This window comes from Fukomys damarensis, unplaced genomic scaffold, assembly GCF_012274545.1.
Source record: "Fukomys damarensis isolate Sample0158 unplaced genomic scaffold, DMR_v1.0_HiC HiC_scaffold_38, whole genome shotgun sequence".
Lineage (NCBI taxonomy): Eukaryota > Metazoa > Chordata > Mammalia > Rodentia > Bathyergidae > Fukomys > Fukomys damarensis.
The window spans coordinates 70,353,740-70,372,161 of NW_022900950.1; the positions used below are offsets into that span (position 1 = coordinate 70,353,740).

Below are 18,422 nucleotides of genomic sequence, written 5' to 3' on the forward strand. Positions count from 1 at the left end.
TATGTCTGAAAACAGTTAACATACTGAAAATTTGTCAAAGCCAGAAAGCAAGCTTTCTCTTATCATCTGTAACAAGACGGGGGTGCCCATTTGTAACACTTCTATTCAACACAGTGCTGGAAGTCCTACCAGAAACAGGCAGGAAAAAGAAAGGACATCCTGAGTGGAAACACGGAAGTGAAATTGTCACTGTGCATGACAGTCTCAGATGTAGAAAAATCTCAGATTCCAGTAAAAATGCCTAGCAGAGCAAATAATTAAATTTAGCAACTTCATAGGGTACAAAATCAGTAGCAGTTCTCGATGGTAATAGTAAATTACATGAGATAGAGACCAATATAACAACCCCATTTACAATAGCTACAAAAATACAAGGAATAATTTTCACCAAAACAGGTGAAAGAGCTAAATAATAAAACTTCCTGATTTAAAAAAATCATACTTCTGTGTTTATTGCAGAAGTCAGAATACTAGGAAATAGAAAGAACCTGTGTGTATCAGCTGATAATCGTTAAATGAACACATGGACACAGTGGGATGCCTTCATTCGTAGAAAGAAGGGCATCTGGTTGCAATAACGTGGATGGAAGTAGGAAATACTAGTTTATGTGGAATAAGCCAGATCCGGAAAGATTACTGCTTCGTGATCTTGAGATCCTATGTTGAATATGAAACAGTTTATTTTGAAAGTGAGAATAGAGTGCTGGTTACCAGAGACATGGGGGAACTAGGAGGAAGGGACACGGGGGCAGGTTGGTGAGTAGGTACTCAGTGACAGCTAAATAATAAGTTTTTATGAGCTCTTACACAACAGAGTGACTGTAGATCGTAGTGTACTGCTATATAGTTCAAAAAGATGGAAGAGAGGGTTTTGAGAATGTTTTTACCATAAGAAATAAATGTTTGGGGGAAATTTAATCTTATGTCAATATGATGCAGTGTATACATTCATCAAATATCACATGGTATCCCACCAAGAGGTACAATTTCTATTTTCATCTCTCAGTTGTAGAATACATTTAATGAAAGATGCCCCCATGTTACAGAAAGAAACTGTGGCTGGGTTTCTCCGTGGCCTGTATCTCACTGACCCTGGGGAGAATTACGTTATCTGTATTTTCCCTCCGCTTTGTCTGCAGTTTTGAGGACCTAAAGATAGGGAAGTGTGGACGTACCTGAAATGGCAAGTTAGTTTGAGCGGAGTGCAGGTTTGAAGTTCATTGTGTACACCAGGGCTTGGCTGTAGCCACCCACACACAGCAGCCTGGAGGACATGGGGCTCTGTGTATGGATTTTCCACTGAGCAGGAGTTGTGCATTGGCACCGCTGGGAGACTGATGACTTCGTCCCAGTTGAAAACTGGGCAGAGGGCCTGGGAATAATACACAGTGTCTTGGAAATCAGAATAGTGTCTGGAAAAGACCTCTGTGGAAGTCTGAAGAACCAGGGAACGTGTTCTTAGTGTCAGCAGTGTAGAGCAGTCTGTGATCTCATTCAAGGCCCTGATCTCTGGCCCTTTCCCCCTTGCACGTACCCACACGTGTGTGCCTCTGTGTGTGTATATATGTGTGTACGGTGACACCAACAGCTACCCTGCTGTCTCGTTATAGGGAGTAAGTAAAGTAAGGATACTAAGTCAGCATATAGCAGACACTCAAGGTTAGTTCCCTCTTGAGGGAAACGTGAAGAAACGCTGCTGTTCTTTGCACTTAATCAACTAGAAACTGAGTTTCATGGAAAAAGGACTTCATAGGCTGCATTAAATTTAGGAAACTATTATGATTTTTATATTTGGAAACAAGATGCCTGTAAAAGTTTGAACTTAGCTAATTTTAAATGTACTAAGTAATGGAAGAATGATTAAGTTTGTGATCCTTGAATAGAACTTGGTGTGGTCAGATGTTTAAATAGTAAACTTTTGTGTAAGAAACTGGTAATGACAGAGAGATCAAGTACAAGAGCAAAGTGAACAGTGGCAAATGCTTACATTTAAAACAAATGACGTGACTAGTCCTTCAGCGGGGTGTGGGGGCAGGTGAAGTTTACAGAGGGAGAAATAGACCAGATTAGCTGTGTAAATGAAGCCAGCTTTAATCTATTATTAACCATTCCCATGAGTCTTAGGAATTACGAATTTTGCAAAACTGGTAACGTTTCAAATGTAACTTTCCGGGAGCATTCTGTCTTGGCCACGAGGCATGCTGCCTTTAAAACAGCCCGGTGATTTTGGATAAAATACTCTCAGGAAACAGCTCCAAGGGCGGTGGCAAATAATTTGTACAGTATGTAGACTATAATACATAGAAACGCATACGTCTGTATAAATGTTAACACAGATAAATATTCACTATCAGCTTGTTTGCCTCTCTTGAGATCTGACAGAACCAGATAGTTACACGGACTACTATCCGGTTATAAAAAATAAGTCTGAAGACTGTCGGCTTATGGAATAGGTGCCTCAGATAAATTTGTAAAGAAGCTCCTTTCTTCGTCTAATCCGCTCTTGCGGTCTGTGTTTCAAGAAAGCGATGCACAGGATACGAAGAAGTCTCCCTCAGGGAAATGATACGTGCCAGGGGTAGGTGGATGTTGTGGAGGAGGACTGGCTCCTGGAAAACAGTCCAGGTTCTGAGTGCTGTGAAACAGCCGGGAGAGGAGGCTGGTGATACTTCAGGGAGGCTGCTGAGAGGAGAGAAGGGTTTCTGAGCTGAGCTTTGTGGGTGGAGAAGCGAGTGGCAGCTTTCGGGGAGCTCTGCCTGGCTGAGCTGGGAGTGTGAGGACGGCGGTGCCCGTGTGTCCGGGTGTCACCGGCTGTTTCCAGAGTGACTGTGCTGCAGCAGCCACTCAGGGTAGATTGGCCCAAAGAGCTAGGCTGGGGCATTTTATGGTCTTTGGTTTTTCTCCCTCCCTTACCAGGGATTAAGCCCAGGGCCGTTACACTGAGCTACATCCCAGTAGCCCTGTGCCCCTTTGTGCTTTTAAGACCAGGTCTTGCTAGTGTCCACTCTGGGCTTGAACTTGTAGTCCTTTGGTCTCAACTTTCTGGAGTTTTGAAATTACAGGGAAACCCCACCACCTCCGGCTGTGGTTAGTCAAATTTTATTTGGAGGGCTAGGGTCACAGCTCTGTGGTAAAGCATGCCCATAGTATGCACAAGGCCCTGGGTTTGATCCCCAGCACCTCCCAAATCCTAACTATGCAGGTACGACAAAAATGTACAAATAAGGCAGTGGAAAGACTGTTAAAGCAACTATCCACAGGACCCCTTCCCCCCATGAGGTTATGAACACGAAATCTTTAATCGCCCTTCCTGACTCGACTGCCCTCCTGCCAAGTCAGGGGCAAGCACTGCATGGTGTGAGAGAGGATGACTCACGTGCTAGCCTGTGATCTTGTGACCTCTGTGTAGCCTAAAGAAGTGATGCTCCGAGTGGCTTTGTGTGTTGGCCCTACTGTGTGTCCTTCCTGGGACTTGCTTCTTTCTCTCCCGATGGTGAGATTCATCTGCGTTGGTGTTCGAGTCCGTATATTTTTATCTTTACAGTGTAGAACTCTGCACTGTAATCGATCCATTTGTACTGTAGGTACCTGTTTGTTCCAGCTTCTGGCTTTTACTGGGATCAGTCCTGCTGTGGGTCTTCTGGGGTACACCCAACAGGTCCCTGTGTGCAAGAGCTTCATCTTGGGAAATTTCTCTGAAATTTCTGGGTTGTAGGGCATCATCAGATTTTCCAGAAAAAGTCAAACCACTTAGCAGGTAATTATGCCACATTTCTTTCTGCGGAGGTTGAAGAAGCTTTGTTCCTACACATGCAGTAATCACAGGAGCACTTGGAGTTGCCAGAATTTCTAACTTTTGAGGTATCTTGAGATTTTAATTTTCTCTTTTATGACTTTGGGCACATCTTTCCATGGTTCCAGGAGGTTGGAGTTTCCTCCTCTTCCCTTTGTGAACTATGCCTGTCCAAGTTTTGCCCCTCCTCTTCTTTGCGTTCCTGTTGTATGCGGTTGATTTATAACAGTTCTTCAGACTGTGTGCGTCAGTGGCAACCTGAGCTGAGAAGTTCCCATCTCTTCCGAACGTCCCGCGGCCCACAGGAGCAGAGAAGCTGTGCCCCTGTGGAGGGTGGGAGGTTATTGGGGAGCCGGGCTCAAGGGTCCATGAGCCTTTCACTACCCAGCTCTTCATGTGGAGGACAGAGGGTTTTAAGAGCTGAACGGGGCAGTGCAGAGGTTCTTGAGGTGAAGGATATGGATCCATATGGCTACCCATATTCTGTTGAACACAGCCCGGATTCAAGGGGTGGGAAATAGAGGAGTCCGTCTCCACAGGAGGCGCTGCAGAGGTGTGCGTGTACCCGGAGGTGTGCGGAGTTAGGTGCACAGAGCTCACAGTAAGGTCACCTTTCACCGGGAATTGTGCTTTTCTTCCACTCTTCAGATAAGAACTGGGTGTGGCGATGCACTTCTGTAACCCTAGCCCTCCAGAGGCTGAGGCAGGAGGATTTCTGAGGCCAGCTTGGGGCTCCATATTGAGCTCAAAGCCAGTGTGAACTACATAGAGAGACCCTATCTCAAAAAAAGGAAATTACAATCCCATTTCATTGTTGTCTAGCAGTTTGACTGTTCCTTTCATACTTAGGCCCCTCAGTGGTCTTTTGTTATAAAGAGAAACAGCCCAATAAACATGAATTAGGTGGAAGAGAAAGGAAGTTTTGAAAATCCTGACAGTTGGGAATGTTGACAGCGGGGGGAGGTTGGTTGTGTGAGTAAAGGGATTTATAGCGATCCTCTGGGCCTTTGGCTCATTTTGGCTGTGAACACAATACTGCTAAAATGGTGGGTGTTAATAGAAAGTTTGGGGACAAGAGAAACAGCTGGTCCTGGAGGCTTTGGGACAGGCTCTGCACTTACTGGTTAGGGTTAGAGATTTGGTTAAAAAATGAAGTAGCATTTTCTAATGTGAAAACAAAGCTTTTTCATTCCATTTGTTGTCACACAGTGGAGAAAAGAGAAACCTACCCGTATGTCTTCCAATCTTGCGGAAACAGCGCTTCATTTGTACAGTGTTTGCTTACTTTCTTGTCCGATTTTGTTAGGAAGCACTTCGATCCGTCAATCATGTTTCTCCCAACATTTCAGTTTGCTCGATGTGAAATTTTATTTTCAAATAATAGGACTGTTGGTCTCCGCTGTCAGGAGACAGCAGCTGTGGAGATCACAGGAGTCCCAGGAGCATGGAGGAGAGCGCTGTGGGCCCGGGCAGGCCTGGACACGTGGCGCTGGAGGAAAAGCCAGTCCTTGCTGTTGTGACAGCTGTACAGCACTCATGGTGCAAATCACTTGATCTCTGATCTGTAGCTCTTTTGTTAGAAAAATGGGCTGGTTCCATTTTATATATCTCAAAAAATACTGAGTGAGATCTCTCTCTCACACACACACACACACACAATCTTGTGCAGTGTGTCATTCTTGAAATGTTCCCCTACATTATGTACTTATTTTTTGCGATGCTAGGATCCAATCCAGAGCCTTGCCTGTGTTAGGCAAGTGCTGAATTGCTGAGCAGCACCCGGCCCTGTGATCGTGTCACAGTGTCACTGTCCTCAGCGAGTTTAAAGGTTGTTTCTCTTTTCTTTTTCTGTGATGCTGGAAGTTAAACCCAGACCTCCGCCCGCACGCTACCCCCACTGCGCTGTCCTCCTGGCTGCTAACTTAGCGTGGACCTTTCCACTCTTCTCTTGATGTCTAATGAGCAAAGACGAGGACCTCTACAGTTGTTTTGCAGATTGAACTCTTTTGGCCATTCGCTTGGCCCTTGAATGCGTCTCTGCTGCTGTTTCAGTGAGCATCCTTCGCAAATCCTCTGGGTTTTGTTGGCCGGAGTGGTTGCTTGGCCGTTAGTACAGAGCACCTGGCTGGCTGACCCTGAGCTTCTGGAAGGCTTATGCTTGAAACTGGCTGGAGCCCAGATCTCATCAAGCCCGGAGTGGTGCTACCAGGCGTGTGTTCTTGTTGGTGTGTGTGTGGGGGACCGGGGAATCGAACTCGGGTTGTTGCGCTTGCAAGGCAGGCGGGTGGAACCACGGAGCTAAATCCCGGCCCCCAGGCGTGTGTTCGGAATCGCAGCCTGAACTTCGGAGTTTGGCAAGTTCTGACCCGCATGAGCAGGGAAGAGGCAAGGGCACTGGGGAATGATGTGAAACATCCCGAGAACCCCGCTGACAACGATGCCTTCCCTTGCAGGTCTTTCAGCAGCCCAGCGGAAGTTTGCGCATTCGCTCAGAGACTTCAAGTTCGAGTTCATCGGCGACGCGGAGACAGACGACGAGCGCTGCATAGGTACAGGAGGGCCGGGGAGGCGGCGGGCTGTACCCCTTCCCGTGCCTCGACGGCCACACGCTGACCCCTCTCTCCTCACAGATGCTTCCTTGCGTGAATTTTCGAATTTTTTGAAGAATCTGGAGGAGCAGAGAGAAATTATGGTGAGTGGAGGAACGTAAATAATGAATCGGGTTTCCACTTGGTGGAAATCTGGGTTTGCAAGAGGATTCCGGCAGAAGTTTGGATCGTGTTGGTCTGTGGGTAGAGGAGGGCACTGGGTGAGAAGGTCCATGGTCGTAGTCTCCGTGTGAGGTGCATTTCGGGGCCTGCGATCTGTCCCTCCCAACACAGGTTAGAGATGTCAGAGGTAAGTCGGCCTCTGCAGCCACCCTGCTGTTCCCTCGCCCTTGCACTGGCTTTTCTGAGGTCTCATTGTGCTGGGATGGGGACAAGACCATTTCCACCAAAGCCCTGTAACCTCGTCTGTGCAGTGGAGGGCTGGGTGCTTTTAGGACATTTTCATTGACGTAAAATCTCAGCATTAATATACGATGAAGCCAAGAGCAGAAATGCCAGTGCAGGGACAGAGGGAAGAGCGGGCTGATTGTCAAGCCTGTGCTCTGTAGCTCCTAGGCTGCGGTGGGAGGGGCATATCTCAGGCCCAGAAGTCCTGAAATGAACTTTTCTTGAAAGTCACGAACACAATGCTAAGAAGAATCCCTACCCTTCACCACATGCCCTGTGATATGCCTGGTGCTTTGAGTGGGTGATTTTATTTGACAGAGTAGTGACGTCTGGGGGTATCACAGAATAAGTGCCCGTCTTTCTCAAAAGCTTGCCTTTCCCTTTTCATGATATTCATTAATTCAGAGATTTACAGTACAATGTCCACTGGGTTTGTGACACACTGTCCTCTCACTGGTTTCTTCAGGCTTAAACAAAAACTGCAAACTAGTGCTAGAAGGCGTACTTATCCTGCGCGAGGCCCTGGGTTCAACCCTTAGTGCCAAAAATATAAAATAAAAAAATTACAGGCTGTTTTTTAGGTTCTTGAGAATGATCACTACCTAGAATGTCAGTGTAAGGGCCTAGGAGGCCCAGATGTGGCAGTAACGCTAGTGCTGGTGGTGGTAACTAAGCCCCCCAGTACTGTTCTCCACTGTTGTCCTGGTTTTAAGTCATTAGGAATCACATCGACTCTGAGTGCGTGCTATCATCACATGTGACATCCAGGGAAACTGAGGCACAGTGCCTCATCCAAGGTCACCCAGCAGTGTTAGGCAGAGCTGCCATTGGCGCAGGCTGCCAGGAGGTTCTGTGTCTGCGTGGTAGTGGCAGGTGTGGGGGAGCTTTCTGCCCAGTGGACTTCGGGATAAAGTGGAAGGAGGAAGCTGATTTTGAAAGTCCAGATTTATGCCTTCTTAGAGCGGTCATAGAATTTTCATGGTTCTCCAAGTTCTGATAGAATTTTTTTTTTTTTTTTTTTTTTTTTTTTTTTTGTACCAGGATCGAACTCAGGTCCTTGCTCTTGCGAAGCAGGTGGTGGAACCACTGAGCTAAATCCCCACCTGTGATAGATTTTGTATCCGTTGTAAACTTGGTGGAGGCCCAGTGAACATACTGAGGGTCCTTCGGGTTTCCCTGGCACACACAGACAGGTCCGTCTGTTACTCCTGGGATTCCCGAGTCGCTGAATTTTCAGCTGTTGAGGAAAGACTAAACGTGGGAGGGGATGAAAATACTGCCACGATCTCACCTTTCTGCAGCATGTAATAGGTGCAGGGATGTGGGTCAGTGACAGAGTCTTGGTTTATTGGTAGACTCAGATTTTGGTGTATTCAAACTTCTTATTCAGACGTTCCTGTCTGACGTCCCGAACATCCAGAAAGTTCGTGTTGATATTCTGTTGTGTTCAGTGCTTCTTAGAATCTGAGCACCCAGGCAGGCGGAGCTAAAGTTGCTGCTTTTATGGCAGTTACACACTAGGAATGACAGACAGTAGGAGAGATCTGGGCAGAGCAGAGCGAGGTTTTAGCCCTGTGGAAACCCTGTGACTGTCTTCTGCCTTCAGACTGCATTTTAGCTGCCTTGAAATGATGCGGTCAGGAAACTGGATCGAGGCCTTAGGGCAGACTGCGTGGTAGACAGCGTGGCTCGTGGAGCTGTGGTTAGTTTCCCTGACTGCAGCCGTGAGTTGTGTGATGGTAGTGGGTAGGGTCTCCGTGTGGGGGAGAAGGAGGGTGAGGAGGTTGGGTCCCCAGGACAGGGCAGAGAGGAGAGGCCCAGCCTGCTCGGATTCCCACTTGTGCACCTGCTAGTACCACAGCGCGCTCTCGGGCCGGAAAGCCTCGGGGAGCAGCTACAGCCAGCCAGCGAGCTTCTGTGCAGCCCGGAGAACTGCACGCGAGTCCAAGAGTAGAGCGAAACACAGTGAGAGCGCTCGGTGGGCGCCTGGCTTTGCAGCCGGTGTCCTTTCCCTGCGTTCCCCAGCGCTTTCCCAAGATTTCCACGAAAGCTCAGTTTGTGTCGTTTTGTCCACAGATTCTCAGTATTTGTCTCAGAAAGGTAACACCTTCTCAGAACAGAGCCCTTGAATCTGTATTTGAGTAAATTACATTTTACATGTAACTTTTTAATTTTTTTTTTCCAGCACTGGCGATCAAACCTAGTCTTCCACCCAGAGCTTACATCCCCAGCCTTTAGTTTTGAGAGTGAGTTTCACTCATTTGCCTGGGTTGAGCTCAAACTGAACCATTGTCCTGCCTCAGCCTCCCAGAGTGCTGGGGTGACAAGTGTGTAATTCGATGAGCAAGTTTTTTTTAAGTACCGGGGATTGAACTTGGGGACCTTGCACTTGCAAGGCAGGCTGCAGCACCACTGAGCTAAATCCCCAGCCCCTGATGAGTAACGTTTGAAGTCACTTTGAGAAGGTTCTTTTTTTCCTCCTTGTCAAGAATTTGACACTTTTTAATTTACCATTAAAACATCTTTAAGCTGTGGCTTTCCTGAGCAGCATCTTATCTCAAGCATAATAATTAATAAAAGTTGGAAAACTTGACATTTAACTGGTATGTATCTTATCTGGGTACTTATGTCTAAACTTGGTCATGAGCTGTCTCTGTCTCCTCTGTCTCTGTAACTTGGAACCCTCTTGTTTCACAACCCTGAGTAGCTGGGATTACGGGTGTGTGCCACTATGTTCTGCTTAAATTTTTTTGTTTTGTTTTGTATTGCGTGTCGGGGCGGGGGGGTCTTCTCTGACTCTGTTTATTGGCCAGGCTTGCCTTGAATTCCGGGACTCATCTGCTTCTTCAGTAGCTGGCACACACCAGCACTCCAGTTTTCTTTAATACTGTTGAATGCTTCATGAAAAGAAACTGCATACCTAGACCCTGGCCTTAAACGTCCACATGAGACTAAATGCCTACGTTAAGACATTGTCAGTGCTCTGCCGGAGAATAGCTGGTGGAAACTGAATTGCTGTGTTCTTAAGTGCGGTGACGGAGACGGAGTGGTGCAGAGCAGGGAACAGCGAGCCTGTGTCCTCAGGAAGAAAGATAGAAGGATTGGCGTGGAGCTGGGACTCGGAGGGGCCCCTGGGGAGCTGCAAATAGCTTCATGGGCGCCTGTTCCTGAAGGGTGCTGTGAGGAAGCCGAGATGGGTCCTGGCGCCTCCTGAAAATGGCGAGACGACGCTCAGTGCAAACCAGAAGCACGTTAAAAACCGCAGGTCACAAAGGGCTTGCAGAATGACAGTTGTGGGATGGATACAGAAGTATCCTAAAATCGCCGCCGAAGATTTAAATGCAATTTCAGTGTTCACTTAATCTTTAAAAGTAATGAGCTTAGTATTTTCTGAAGTCCTAAATTAGATTCTGGCACAGCATAGTAATTGGATATTCATAAGTAAGACTGAGTCCCCAAATCGTACAAAACTTTAAAAAAATATAAAAATCTTTGTTTTAGAAGGCAGAGACCAATGACAACAATTTTCAAAAGCTTTCCATGCCCTAATTATTACAAGCGGCTTTGGGCTTGAAAGGGACAAAGTCACCCATCTGGAAGCTCGAATCCAGAACAAGTTCTTCTGGGTTGGCTTTGAGCCAGCAGGTGTCTGTTCTGTGTCTGATCTGTACCTGAATAGGCTGTGCGTCTGCTCCTTGCCGAGTTAAACATAGTTCCTTTCCCCCGGAGTAGGTAGCTGTCCCAGGGGGAAGACAGCCAGGAGCCTGGAGTAGCTGAGTAACTGGGGAATTTAGGGGGGTTTGGAGAGGTAAATTCTGAGCTGAGTTGAAGGGTGGAGCAGAATTAGGTAAGGAATAAGCAGAGCATGGTGGTGCATGTCTGTAATCGCAGCAATCAGGAGGCTGAAGCAGGAGGATTGCAGTGAGTTCAAGGCCAGCCTGGGCTTCGTAGCAACACCTGTCCCCCAACAAAAAAGAAAAAAAAAGATGGATAGAGTCCTGGTTTCCTCCTTGAGTAAGCGGTTGAATCTGAACACCAGGGAAGAATGTGTTTGTTTCTCCCCCACCCACCTTGTATTCCAGCTGTGTTGCTGTGAAAACAAATCACTAGGCTTGTGTGAGGTCCTGGGTTCCATCCCTAGCACCAGAGAAAACAACAAACAAACCCTAGAGCCTGAGTTCATTGAGAGGGGAGTGGAGAGATTGCTGCTCTTTAGAAAAGAAATCAGTTTCCCTCCACCCTTGGAAGTCCGTTTTCTGAGACTGGCTGTGCGGGCCCTTTCAGAAGCCACCGCTGCCTTTCTCAGGACAGGTAGTTTGACAGTATTGTCAGCCTGGACTGGCCCGTGTTCCTGCAGGCTGTGCCCTGTGGCTGGCGTCCTGTGCCAGGGTTCTGGGCTGCTCTCTGGCGAGGTAGGACGTGGTGTACTGTCTGAGGTGGGCAGCCATCCAGCAATCCGAAGGCTTTTAAAATAGCACTGCGCTCTTGATGATGATCTTTCAAAAGCCCAGCAGGTTGTATTTACTTCTCCACGTGGGTCCCTTTATCTGGTTGTTTTGCTTTCCTTGCTAGCCCACAAGCAGTGGTTCTGTTTCTGAGGATTTGGGCAAATCAGAGCAGCGGCCGAGGGGCAGGAAGGTTGCAGAGAGCAGGAAGCAGAGGTTGGCAGTGTTGCCCAGGGTCTCCCTCTCATCCCCAGGGTACATGAAGCTTCCCTCTCCCAGGCCTCGCCCTGGTGAAAACACAGGGACAGGGAGACGTGCTGGGCCTGGGCCCTGAACCCCGAGCCCCTGTCCCCGTGGAGGGAGGCTGAGTCTGGGTACTGCTGCTGGATCCCCCATCCCGAACCTCCTGCCCTGCTCTGCCTGGTTTCCCTCCTGCCACATCCTCATTTCGTGTCTCCAGTCTCCTCCACCGCTGCTTGGGTTTTTGACAATGATTTTTGTTGCAAACTATTATTTTTTTCCTTTAAAAAATGCCTTATTTTGGAATTTGTCAATTTGTAAAACTAGTTTTATAATACTAAAGCCGGTGAAATCTGACCCCCTGGGAGAAGATTGCGTGATAATCTTTCTGTAGTGTGTCCCAGGGCTATGGTTCTCAGAGCAAGGTTCCCGGGAAGTGGGCTGGACATGGACATACTCGTTCCAAGACCCCTGCCAGGGCCAAAACTCTGGGGCCTGCCCTGCAGCCTGTGCTTTACTAGGCCCTCTAGGTGACTCAGATGTGCCCAGCCACTGGCTCAGGTGCCAGGGAAATCTCCTTTGACAATTCTTGCCTTAAAGCTAAATCTGCCCGAATACTGCATATAAACTAGGATTTTTTTTAATGATTTTATTGTCAAGCAAGAGATTAAAGTAGTCTTTAAAAGCCCTAATTTTTTATGTGTCATTTCCAAAGGATTGGAGACTTCTATGACATTGAATTGGAAAATACTCCTTTAGTTCATTCAGTCTTCCAGTAATTTTTATAATTACAATAATAAACAGGACATCAAATGGTTTTAATCCGTTCGTCTACAGATAAAAATGACACATTTCTTATATGGATTTTTGTTGGCAGGCACATTCAGAGTGACAAAATCTGTCTTGCACTTAAGGAAAACATTTCTCAATTTGGTTGTCTATGACCTAAGTTTAGGAAGAATTTTTTTTTTTCCCCTGCTTGGAACTGACCTTTATCATTTGGCAGCATTGCTTTTTCAAATACTCATTTTTACTCTTTAAAAACCTATTTTGATTCAGTCAGGTATGGACACCACTGTAAAACTTGTCAGTCAGGAATGTACCTTTTGCAAGATTAATTTTCCCCCCACCTCAAATCCTGAAGGGATTACACCTCAGACCAGCTCCGGGCTGCCTTCCAGAGTAAGGGAGGCGGTCTTCTCCTGCAGCCTGCTCTGAGAAGGCCTGGCCCAGGACTCTGTCCTTCTTGTCGGTGACTCACCATCATTTGTGGCCTCCCGCCTTCTCATCCACATTCGACTTCCGCACTGCAACTCACATTTCCTGTATTTCACGTCCTTGCGGCCTGTTCTCCTCTTCAGAGGAATTGGCTGGCTCTGGATCTTCTTCCTTTCTCTCCCGAACACACACGCACCCACATTCCCCAGAAGGTGACCAGCCCTAGTTCACTTCGTTGTGTAATCCAGAGCAGTGATTCATTATTGGCAGTCAGTTTAGCTGAATCTTGTTTCACAAGGCAGATGTTTGGGGACGAACCAGTACACCTGGGATCATTCTTTAGATCCTGTCATGAGAATACTCCATGGTTTGGGCATTTATGCCAAAGGCTGTAATTTTTGGAATTTTTGCATGAAGTTGATACGTTAGCTAGAAAAAAGTCAAGGGATGAGGTTTTTGAAGAGCAATTTTTTTATTATGATCCATTGTCATGTGCTGTTCCAAAAATGGGACACTAGGCATAAAATGATGAAAACAAGCCCCTGAGGTAGAATTTTGAGAAGCATATTTATTTACTTTTGGGGGGAAGCTTATTTTTAACCGCTTTATTTGAAACTGGATCTGGTGAAGTGACTTCTACATCACTAAGTTGAAGGCAGAGATGAAATACAGTCCTTCTTTTATTTCCCGGACTCCTAAATCATCACTTCCTTGCAAGACTTAATACCGTTCCCTCCATGTTATTCGCCCCCACCCCACATCGGACCCAGCACCTCAAGCTTGCTAATAACCCCACGCTCCACCCTCAGTCATACGCTCTTCCTGGGAACACGGTGAAATGAGCATGTGTCTTACTTGCGTCCACCAGGCAGCAGCCATGAAGAGGTAGGAATTTGGTCGTTACTTCTCCTTCGTGGTTGTGTGGGCAGCTGCAGCTCCTCGATGTTTCAGTCAACAAATCATTTGAAGACCACTTAAGAAATAGGAATCCTAATGGTTGTCTGGGAACCTTCCATGGAGGCCTCTGGTTAGGTCAAGAAGGGGCCTGGTTACCCTAGTGGAGCGGCCTATATGGAAATAATGTATCTTCAATATGCTGGACAGCACAGAGGAAAAAAAAAAAGGTGTGAGGAAAACCAGATTTTGATGACCGAGATGAAGTCATTCAGAAGAATTACACTCTGAAGAAGTTTTTGAAACATCTTAACATGTATATTTCCTTTTTTGTGTATGTCCATGATTGAGATATACCACTCTGAACCAGCTTTCTCAATAAATATAAAAGAAGCAGTGAGCCATTAAGATATAAGTTGAAAAAGAAAACCTACCCTCATGTCGCTATAACTTTCTATCCCCTTAACCTAAAATGTGTTTCATAATTTAAAAAGTAAGCCATGTTTACTTCAGAAATGCATAAAATATGAAAAATTAATAAGCCATTACCACGAACTAAAGATTTTATTTTCCCCTTGTAGTGGTATCTAAAATAACAGAGTGTTTTCTCCTTGGTAGGCTGCTTCAGTTGATGTGAACACTTAAGTTCATGGGGAGAAGCGCTGATGTCCAGAGCGATAGCAGTGGCCACCATTGTGTGGAAGCAGTGGACTCTGGGAGTTTCCACTACAAGGAGCCAGCTCCCAGAGAACACTGCAGCGGGGAGAGCTCTACCTGCCCTGGATCTTCCCCACCCACGTCTCCCTTTCGTGCTGCCGCCTACTGGTCAGACTGTTGCTTCCAGCAGCTCTTCCACATGGCTGTGTGCCTGCCTCCCCCTGACTCCTCCCAGAATGCTGGGGATTAAACCCAGAGCCTTTGCACTGAGCTGAATCTTTATTTTCATCTTAAAAAAATGTGAGCTAGGGTCTCACTGAGTTGCGCAGGCTGGGCTCAAACTTGAGATAGTCCTGCATCAGCCTCCCAGAGGGCTGGGATTACAGGTGTGAGGCGCCGCGGCTGGCTTATTCTCAGCACCTGCAGGAAGTAACAGTTTTGTAGAGATTGTTCTTTGTGTTATTCGAGAGTGTGGGGCAGTGGTGGCGAACCTCTGGCACACGTGCCACACCTGGCTGTTTGTGATCATTGAAAACTCTGAAAGGTTCTCCATCCCTGGTCTAGGAGCACAGCCTTCATTCACAAGGATCACTCTGAACACCCAAGGGTGTGATGTGGAACTAGGTGCTGTCCTGAGAGGAGATGCTCAGCTGGTGGCTGCCTTATGGAGGATGAGCTACCAGGAGGCTGCAGCCCCCAGTGCCTCCTTTTATTTCTCTTGGCCACTTGAGTAGCTGGAACATCACAGACGGGATGAGATGGACTTTTTTCCATTAGAGAAGCTGTTTCTGAACATTTCTTCTTTTCTTTAAAACCAGAAAAAAAAAATTTTAGGTTCTGTTACATGATTCTTTTACAGCTTTCAGGACAGCCTTATCTTTCACTTATTTCTGTGAGGTTTTTCTTTCGCCTCATAATGTTCTGCGCAAGTATTCCATTAAAACAGAAGTTAGGTCCTTGTCCCTCATGCATCTCCTTATTAGGCCAACTCATCTCTAATATATTCATGGGGTCGCTGGGGGCTTTAAAAAGCTGGGGATTGAATCCAGGGCCTTTGTGTTGAGCTTCTTTCTCAGCCCTTAAAAAATTTTGAGGTATAGTCTTGGTAAATCGCTCAGCTTCAGCTGGAACTTTGAATCCTTCTGCCTCAGCCTCCTAAATAGCTGGGGTTACAGACATGTGGCACTGTGCTTGGCTTTTCCACACAATAGCTTTTGCTTTATTTTTTTCTAAGCATAATTTTAAAAAATATTTTTCCTAGTAGAGGCTAATTTGAGTGAAATTGTTACTGTCTTGTTTCAGTTAATGTCGCTTAAAATCACTGCTAGATTTCCCTCCTCCTCTTCCCCCACTTCCTTCTCCCTTCTTTCCTTCCTGTTTTGAGCACACAAATCCTAAGGTACCTGAGGAAGAAAGGCCCTAAGGGAATCTTGCACGTAGGTGAAACATAGCCCTAACCTTTTTTTGAAGGAGGGACAGGGGAGCTTTAATCAACTACATGAAGACATAAATCCGAGACCGGAAATTGGCCGGACCTTCTGCTCCTGTCCTCTTGCTTTGTTAGGTTTTGAGCTCATGAGTGCTCATTCTTGAAAGCTGATAAATGTTATCGCTGGAGACTTCTGCCTTCACGCACATAATCCAAGAATAAGAAATGTGCTGATGGGATTCGTAAATGTGAAACTAAAAAGAAGCCAGCATCCAAGGAATCATTTTGTATTTAATTGCTCCTAATTTTCAATTTTAAACTTCATGGAGTTAGTCTGTAGGGCCTAGCTCTCCCAGTTAGCGCTTGTGCACTGCTTCATTAAAACTCTCACTGGTTCTTAGCCAGTGAGTTTGAGTTATTACTATCAAATTTAATTTGATTTTTACACATTTTTTCCTATCAGGTGGATTAGATTAACCTGAGCTGTTATGCTTAAAAATAAGACACCATACAGGGATTTATTTGGAGGTTGAGATGGCTTCATAGGTGATAGATACCCTTTGCTTTTGCTTTATTGTAGCAAGTAGGTATGCAGCAAGTATATTCCTTCTTTGGAGTTCAGAATATGCAGGTAACAAAGAAAATTTAATCTCTGTGGTCCAAAGATAAAGCTAGCACAGATCCAAAAGGAGAAAATAGCAGCTTTTATTTTTTTTTTCATGGTGGCAACACATTTACCAAAATTGTGAAACTTTTTCATGTTTTTGGCCACGTCAGTCTTTTGACGCTCTGATCTTTTGTTACTTTAGCTATTTAAAAAAGAACAGGACTTTATTAGCCATGTTAATCTCATTGCAACTGAATCCTAGATTTTTGGCTTCATACAGTACTGTACATACTGTACATACAGTAGGGGACGGCTGGCTAGATGGGGAAAGCGATTCAAAATATGGGTGTGGCTGGAGAGTAATGTAATGAATTATGAAGGAGTGGTGTGATCAGGAGGACATTGTATAGACAGAGTGACGAGGACAGCCCTAGAAGTATTTTTACAAGATGGTTTCTAGGGTTCCAAAGTTCAGTAAATAGTAATGCTTGCTGGTCTGGATTCTCAGTGGTGTGTGCTAGTTCTTCTGAACAGAAAGCCACTGAAGGACTACTAGGTGGTTTGCAGTATTTTTAAGAGGTTTGGGGGACAAGGAACAATGCGGACTTTGCTCCACAAAGTTGGATTTTGAGAAGACCCCACTCACATCCAGGGGTGTGGACCCCACTTTGCACCCTCACACCACTGCCCCTTGTGGCTGCTGGTGGGATTGCTGTCTTTGGAAATCAGTTAATGCTGGGCTCTTTGGTCAGTGATGTTTTTGAAGCACTGGCTTCTAAATCAAAGTTGTAGGTGAAGCATATGATTAATGCTGGGTGACCTTACATTACTGCAGAATGATTGGAAAAGCCAGTGTCTGCCCTTTTTCAGCTTTTATGGTTGGAGGTTGGTTTTGCCAAGTTGGGTAGGAGAATTCCCTCTTACATAGGAAAAGGTTTCAGGCGCTGAAAAGACTACACATAACACATACGCCAGATTGGGAAGAAGACACTCTTCCCATGAAAAGATGATAAAGTTCTTTTTGACATCTTGACCGTGTACATTTTAGCTGTGCGTATGTGTATCTGTCAGATAATCAGATGTCTGCTTTCATTATTTAAAGTTTAAAAACTGTGCCCATACTTTAAAATTAACACAAGATCAGCATGCACTTTAAAAATACCCTCCCGCCCCGATTCATAAGAGAAGGAATCCAACTCTTGACACCGTTTACATTACTATTGTTTTAGTTTTTCAGTATAGCTTTCCAGTGCAGGAATGACTGCATTTGCCTGAGTTTGTTGGAGATGTGCACCTTTAAACATCTTTTGGATGCTTTCATTAGAGAATTTTATCTTAAGGCACAAATATCCATTTGCAGTACAGTTACATTCTCTTTTGAAAACTTATCTCTGAGAAGTATTTTCAAGCTCTTATTTCTTTTAAAGTGATCTTTACAAACACTGAACATAGACTTTTGAGATTATCTCCACACTGACTCAAGTTCTTAAATTTGTTAGCTTACATTTCTTCTCCTGTTTTTGGTAACTCAATCCGGTTCTTGATCTTTAAGCATCTGAAACGAGATGTGATAGGGGCCGTTTCAGATTAGAATTCCTCAGTGTTTGGCTGGTCAAAATAATGGAAAGTGCACTCCTTGAGAAAGTTCTGTAAGAATCTTTGGAGAAACAGCTTCCTTTTCGAGAAGCTGCATTGTTCAGATGCGTTATGGATCCTTGGTGCCCTTTCTCAAGGTTCTGTTTCAAGGAAAAATGAGGACTTGTTTTTATTGAGTGGTCCTTTTGCTGCTATTCTTGAAATTGGAATGGAAAGTAGAGTCTTCTCTCTAATGAAAGGGGAAGTATCCAGAAGGTCATGGGAGAAAATAGTGGAAATTCTCTTTTGCTCTCGGATGATGCATTCCTTGGAGAGTCAAAGACACTCGGAATCCAGGCTTAAAATAACGAGGACCATGGGGAACGGACATCATTCCTTCTGTCTTACTGTACTTGGTTTAACCTTGTTAGAACTAAGTAATTAAAAGGCATGATTCAGTGCTTACACTGCCTTGTTCACCTAGATTGAGGCATCTAAAATTGTTATTAGAGATATCACAGGTTGTGGTTATACCCTTGTTGCTTTTTTTTTTTTTTTTTTTTTTTTT

General features: G+C 45.5%; 1 protein-coding gene across 1 annotated transcript in view; it reads left to right on the plus strand.

Moving 5' to 3' along the window:
* Positions 1-18,422, plus strand: part of Arhgap10 (Rho GTPase activating protein 10) — a 300,009-nt gene that overhangs the window by 80,484 nt on the left and 201,103 nt on the right. Inside the window, exons 3-4 of the mRNA XM_019208745.2 lie at positions 6,247-6,342; positions 6,424-6,485. Coding sequence (XP_019064290.2) covers positions 6,247-6,342; positions 6,424-6,485 — 158 coding nt within the window. The remainder of the gene's footprint in view (positions 1-6,246; positions 6,343-6,423; positions 6,486-18,422) is intronic.